The 7,321-nt window shown below is 40.8% G+C and overlaps 1 protein-coding gene and 1 long non-coding RNA gene across 2 annotated transcripts in view; one reads left to right on the forward strand and one right to left on the reverse strand.

Annotated features, from left to right (window-relative positions):
• LOC122543070 (alpha-1A adrenergic receptor-like) overlaps positions 1-6,819 on the forward strand; it is a 17,758-nt gene extending 10,939 nt beyond the window's left edge. The window contains exon 2 of the mRNA XM_043681293.1: positions 5,225-6,819. Within this exon, the coding sequence (XP_043537228.1) occupies positions 5,225-5,697 (473 nt within the window). The 3' untranslated portion in view covers positions 5,698-6,819. The remainder of the gene's footprint in view (positions 1-5,224) is intronic.
• LOC122543071 overlaps positions 1-7,321 on the reverse strand; it is a 109,048-nt gene that overhangs the window by 87,018 nt on the left and 14,709 nt on the right. The gene's annotated exons all lie outside the window — the stretch shown is intronic.

Raw genomic sequence — 7,321 nt, forward strand, 5'->3', positions numbered from 1 at the left:
AGAGAGAGACACACAGACAGACAAAGAGAGAGAGAGAGCGAGAGAGAGACACAGAGAGAGAGAGAGAGAGAAAGAGACAGAGAAATTGTAATTGGGAATGCACAAGAGGCCACAATGAGAGAGAGGTGCATGTATCACAGTAATTTATGAGGTTGAAAAGTAACTCAGAAAGGAGGTGGGAGCAAAGCCAGGGAGGCATATAAAATAACTGGCGAAAATTGTAAAATTTTGACGGGCATGGAAGTAAATGCAGACCAAAAGAAAACATGAGATAAAGTCACCAACAGCCTGGTTAAATCACAGACTGTTGTCAGAAGCTTGGATCAGAATTGTGAGTGGGAACTGAAATAATGCCCACACACTCTTCACAGAAGATTGAGACAATTCATGCAGAGGTCATTTCACCTAAAACTGAATTCTGATAAATGGGATGCTGCAGCATCAAAACTTGAATTTGTATAGCACCTTGAACATAAGTTGTCTGTACAAGTGGCACTCAGTCTTGGAAATAAATTTAAACTTTATTTGAAATTAAACATAAATGAGGATGTGAAGTTGCAGCAACGGAGAGTTTTACAAAGGGAATTACAAAGCTTCAGTCCTGTCGAGTGTAAGGCATGGTTATAAATTTTTCAGATGAGAATATAGGAGAGGCATGGTCACAAATTTTGCAGATGACACCAAACTTAGTAGTGCAGTGGACACCGAAGGAGGTTATGTAAGAGGACAATGGGATCTTGATCAACCATGCCTATGGGTCAAGGAATGGCAGATGGACTTTAATTCAGTGACATCTGAGGTGTGGCATTTTGGTCAGACAAAGCTGGGTAGGACTTACACTGTTAATGGTAGTGTTATCAGAGAGACCGGAGGGTGGGGGGGGGGGGGGAGCTGCAGGTACATAGTTCCTTGAAAGTGGCATCGCATGTAGACAGTGTGGTGAAGAATGCATTTGGCACCCTTGCCTTAGTCAGTCAAAGCACTGAATAAAGAAGTTGGGAGATCATGTTACAGCATTACAAAACATTGCAAAGGTCAGATTTGGAGTACTACATACGATTGTGGTTGCCCTGCTATAGGAAGGATGTTATTAAATTGTCAAGGATGTAGAAGAGATTTACCAGGATGTTACTGGGATTAGAGGGTTTGAGTTACAAGGGGAGACTGGATAGGCTGGTATGCCTTTCTCCGGAGCACAGGGTTTATAAAATCATCAGAGGCATGGATCAGGTGAACAGCCAAGGTCTTTTCTCAAGAGGAGGGATATCCAAAACTGGAGGGCATGGAGAAACAGATATCCGATAAACACAATCCACCAGCTCCTCAGGAACACTCCCAAACAGGCAGACACAATGCAACCAAAAACTACAGCCATATTACCTTACATCCAAGATGCATCAGAAACGACTCCCAGACTAGTCAGACCACTTGGCATCATGGTAGCCCACAAATCTATCCACACTTAACAGCGACTAATGAAATTAAAGGATGCATTAGAAACAACCAGCAAAACTAACACTTACAAGATACCATGCAAGAACAGTAAAAAAAAACACTACAATGGACAAACAAGCAGGAAACTTGCCACCAGGATACACAAACACCAACTGGCCACCGAAAGACATGACCCACTATCATTAGTTTCTACACATACAAAGAAGGACACCACTTTGACTGGGAGAACACACACATCCTCAGACAGGCAAAACAAAGCCATGCATGAGAATTCTTAGAGGCATGACATTCTAACCAGAACTCCATCAATAAACTCATCGATTTCGACCCCATCTACCTCCTCTTGAAAAAAGGAGCCGGATGTGACATCACACGGGTTAAGAAAACAAGACCTATAAATAGAAAGGGAGGACATGCCACCAGCACTTCACCGGAGACTCTCATCGATGATTTTACCCTGTATAGTGATGAAAACAGCTCTTCTAACTCAGTGAGCGAACTTACATACTTATCAACCTGAGCTACAAATCCTCTCAAAAATCACTAACTTTCTATGACTATCTAATTGCCTGAAAAGTGCCTACATTTTGATGTCTCCCTTCAATTGAGGCAAATGGAGTTTTGATTACTCATATCCTTCTTGTTTTCTATAACTCTGATTAGTCCTTTTTCTATTTCAGGGAGATCGAATTGTGACTTTGCATTCTGCAAGAACCACAGTACAGTTGATTATAACATTGTACGAGTGCTTTCATTCTGCTTGACAGCAAACTGCACAATGTACTGAAATTATGTGCCTCTTGCATCCATCACAGAACAAAGGAGTTTCAGGCTCATAATAACCGATCTTGTGCAATACAACAAAAATGACAAAACACCTTTGATTTTAAGATGTTCTTTGGAAGCATTCACATAAAAGCTGCTTCATTTAGGACCGTTCAGTTGCCAAGTCAGTAGTCTTTATTGATCCATGTTTATCTATAACTACTCAGATAATGTGCTACTCGAGTGTTTCGGTCAAATAGTACAAATGCATGCGAGGGAAAGCTCAATACTTGAGAGAGTACGGAACAGATACATTGGTAGATGAAGTGAAGTACGGATAGGAGGAACTTAATATGATACATGAATACTGCTACTGATCTGTTGGGCTGAATGGTCTTGTTTGATATGCCTCTGAGCATTGGGCCAGTTCTTTACTCACGTATAGAATTATAGGCTACATTTATCACAATTGTAATGTCATTTGTCATGACATACAAGGAGAAAGTGAGGTCTGCAGATGCTGGAGATCAGAGCCTGAATGGTCTTGTTTGATATGCCTCTGAGCATTGGGCCAGTTCTTTACTCACGTATAGAATTATAGGCTACATTTATCACAATTGTGATGTCATTTGTCATGACATACAAGACCATTTACGAAATAGCCTGATCACCTCGATTATAAACAGGGGCTACTCTTATCTTGAAGAGGAGACAGAAGTATGGAATGGGGTTACCAACCTTGAACATAAATGTCTTGAAGGAATGAGACATCTGAATCATTCCATCACTTAAAGCGCATGTTCCTGGCCTTGACATACAAAAAGAAATATCCATTTTACAATTTCTGCTGGGAGTCTACTTTTATAACCTATTAATCAAGAATCAAAAAGTACACTGAACTGTACTTGTCTGGAGCCTTCCACACCAAAGCTCTGATCACAATGACAACTCCTGATCCTGGCCTGACATTGTCTCCATGAAGACAGTGGAGATTCTTCTTTCAGTTCACACATTTCAAAGTTAAGTGTCTCACATTCCATCTCACATCTATGTCACACTTATATATTTATATATATATAAAACTCAATTTATATATATTTTTTAAAAGCAGTGGTACCCTTTTCATCTAAGTGAAATCACATACTCTGAAATCACATTAATCGTGACAGGCAACAAGAAAAAATGTTTTCATCTGTTTGTCCAAAGAACCTTGAGATCATAATGATTTACTTATCAAACACACATTGGAGAAATAGTCTCCAATGGTAAGAGAGTGCCAGTGGTTCAAGTGCCTGCTGTCTATTTAAGATGAATAGCAAGATCAGATAAATGCACATAAAATCAATTGTATTCCAAGCTTCATAGGATCTTGTATTATCTTACTTATGCAATACCTCTGAACACAAAGTTGCTGTTTGAACTTGGCAATCACAGACAGAAAAGTTTTAACATCAACCCGTTGCTTCTCCTGCTGTGTTTTTCCTTCCTCCAGCATTTGAAATCTCCCCTGCTACAGACTCATCTATTTGCAGAGTGGATGAAGGTACTCTTAAAAAAAAACCAGCATTCAACTGAACTCACCGTGAAAACTTTCAATGACAACACAAGTGGAAGACGACAACAAAATGACCTGTGAAGCCACACTTTTTTTTTCAAATTTCATCTGCCCAAATATGACCTCTTCCACCCCACCCAGCGACTGAGAGTTCAAAACCCAAGTTATATCATTCACTGAGACACTAGTCACAGCAGGTCTTCTGTGAAGCCCAACACCAAACCTTCCTGTTTCTCCATTACATGTGCCAGTGGCCCCCTGAATTGAAACCCAACTTTCCATGACTGTCTTTAGCAGCAATGCCACTTCAAAATGATGCGAGAAACCTGCAGACATCCCACCTCACAGAAGCAGATCACAGCCAAGCAATGGCTGAAGGTGTTGCCAGTTTGAAGGATGGTCTGTTTAGCCAAAGTTCCAGACTAATACATCAGGGACCAAACGTTTTAGCAGGGTATGTGCCTTTTACCTGGACAATTCCCTGAAGCTGTTGTTCCTACCCAGTCGGGCCTCGAGGTAACTCCAGCCATATGGATGACGGTGAGGTCTGTGTTCCCCAGCAGTGATAAAAACAGAGCATAAGCATAGCATGACGCGTATCAACCTATCCGAAGAACAAATGCACTTAAAAAGCACCAAGGCAAGGAAATCAAAGTAGATTGTTTGCACTTCAAATGTTCAATGCAATACTGTGTAACATTTTGCTTCTGCAAACTATGTTTCATGTAGAACATTCCAAGAGCAACTTGCTATTTCTGGTCAGTCTTGTTTATTTACCTGTGGAACAACAAATGGGGATCACTGCCCAGCACCACTCAAGTGCTGTTGGATGATCTTGATTTGGAGGACTGATACTCTATTTCAGCCCAGTCCACATTTTCTCGCACAGGAAGCCTCAAAAGGAAGATAAATAAGCTGGACCCACAATCATGCAATTGTCATGTTTCCCGATTCAAACTGCCAACAAAAGGCATTTAACTTGACAGAGACATTGTGGTCCTCCAATAGCTCAAACTCCAAGCTTTACTGCTCGTGTTAGAAATTTGTTATCATTTTGCACTTGAGCACAAATCCACTCCTCTCACACGGAGCATGAGTTCGGAGGATAATACTTTTATGATTGGTGCGGTGCACAGAGGACTTCAATTACCTTCCCACAAGTGCCCCAGCTAAATCCTACTTTTGTATTCATAAATATCAACCTTAGTGGACCACTGTTTGCAGTTTGTGGAGGATTTCGACTAGCACCTTATTAAAGTTAGCTTCAATTTAAACACAAGCTTTCACTTACAAATCCATTATTGGGGATCGTGTCATGTAATTTCTTCATTGTCATTTTCAAACTGGACTAAATTAATCCTCCTCCAATGAATCATTGATTTAAATTCAACCTGATGTCAGTGCAAGTACACACCTTAAATCATGTTTTTTTTTCTTTTACTCCCACAGGTTCTTTCTTCCCGAAGTATAAAGCCCCAGAGACCATCTTCAAAATAACATTTTGGCTTGGCTATTTCAACAGCTGCATTAACCCCATCATATACCCAGCTTCAAACAAAGAATTTAGGAAGGCATTTCAAAGCATCTTGAAGGGTCAATGCTGTCACAGGAAAAAGGCATCACTTCACCCTCCCCTGAGCTCCAGCCACAGTGCAGAGGGGCAAAAGCACGTAGTACGCATTCCTGTCGGGTCCAGGGAGACCTTCAAGATCTCCAAGTCTGATCGAGATTGTGAATGGAAATTATTTTCCACCCAGCCAGATCATGGAACAGAGAACAAGTGCTGGGATCTCAATGGGAGAGGGAGAACGATTCTGTGCTGCTGTTGCACCGATGCCAATGCACCTCATGGTGAGACACACCATGCACCGGGTTTGAAACCTCAAGCTTATTCGGTTGGTGATTACGGTGATCCTGTGTGATCAAGTGACTCCAGAACTGACAAGAGGTTTCCCAGAGGGGCACACCACCAATTCCACAGCTCGACAGAAATTTGCTACTTGCCATTCCAATTCTGTTCATCCATCATCACTACCATCCCCAAATGTTTTCTCATTCACTCGCGCACACAATGCTGACCATCTTTGAGAAGTTGAGGTAGGTTCAGAATAAGGCTTCATTATCGTTAAAATGGATCACCAAGATTGATTATCTTGTCAGGAATGGACTGTATCTAAGACATATTCAGTCACTTGAAGAAAAATTGCACAGACCCTCAACGATCTTGGTAATCCCTCAATTTCGCACAGGTTCAACTGAAAAGTGACGTACCTGTCGCTCTGCTTTATTTAGTGAATGTTGGTTTATCTTCCCAATTACATGTTCTAAAATGTTGTGCCACCTCATTTCTGATGGGCATTAAACACTTTTCAAATGAAACCAAGTGCAGCAAACTGTACAGGTACAAAGTCCAGGAAAACTCCTTTTCAGCGATTCATACATAGAAGGTAAAAAAAAGTGCCATGTGCATTAAGTCCAAGGCAATGTGAACATTTTCTGAGACAAGATAGTGAACAAAGGTGCTTCAATGGATGATATTTTTACTTCACATGCAAGAGCTGGAAAGATTTTACCTTTGACTTCATGACAACTCTTGATTCAAAGTGACAGTTCTATAATCCTTTCTTGGAATGAAATGGCTTTATAAAATGGCACTCAAGAGAGACAACAATGACATAACTCTGAGTTTTTTGGGGAAATAAGGCGGCTCTGTCTTCATCAAACTCAAACTGGTTTTGCAAAATGACAAACATTTTGGCAGTAACAGTACACTGAACCCGCTTAGACAAGCGAAACATGCTTCTGAAAGTTTTAAGAAACCAAATTTGTAAAAGACATACAAGCTCATTTTCTTCTCTCTGGATTTTGGGTCGCATTGCCCGGAGTCAACTTGTTCACTGCTGTGTTCAGCAAATCCCTTCAGAGTGTTTTCCTCTCCATGGTTTGATCTCCTCAGACTAGGTTCTACCTGCTGATCTGTCCTCAGCTTTGCAGCATGCCTTGGTAGGTTTGAACTATTAAGCTAAACAGATTCCAAGTTTAGAGGTTTATTGTCTTGGCATAGTTGGATGATGTTGTCTTTGAAAAGCATGAGAGAGTAAGAGAGAGTAAGAGAGAGTAAGAGAGAGAGAAAGAGAGAGAAAGAGAGTAAGAGAGAGTAAGAGAGAGTAAGAGAGAGTAAGAGAGAGTAAGAGAGAGTAAGAGAGAGTAAGAGAGAGTAAGAGAGAGTAAGAGAGAGTAAGAGAGAGTAAGAGAGAGTAAGAGAGAGTAAGAGAGAGTAAGAGAGAGTAAGAGAGAGTAAGAGAGAGTAAGAGAGAGTAAGAGAGAGTAAGAGAGAGTAAGAGAGAGTAAGAGAGAGTAAGAGAGAGTAAGAGAGAGTAAGAGAGAGTAAGAGAGAGTAAGAGAGAGTAAGAGAGAGTAAGAGAGAGTAAGAGAGAGTAAGAGAGAGTAAGAGAGAGTAAGAGAGAGTAAGAGAGAGTAAGAGAGAGTAAGAGAGAGTAAGAGAGAGTAAGAGAGAGTAAGAGAGAGAGAAAGAGAGAGAAAGAG

This window comes from Chiloscyllium plagiosum, chromosome 42, assembly GCF_004010195.1.
Source record: "Chiloscyllium plagiosum isolate BGI_BamShark_2017 chromosome 42, ASM401019v2, whole genome shotgun sequence".
Taxonomy (NCBI): domain Eukaryota; kingdom Metazoa; phylum Chordata; class Chondrichthyes; order Orectolobiformes; family Hemiscylliidae; genus Chiloscyllium; species Chiloscyllium plagiosum.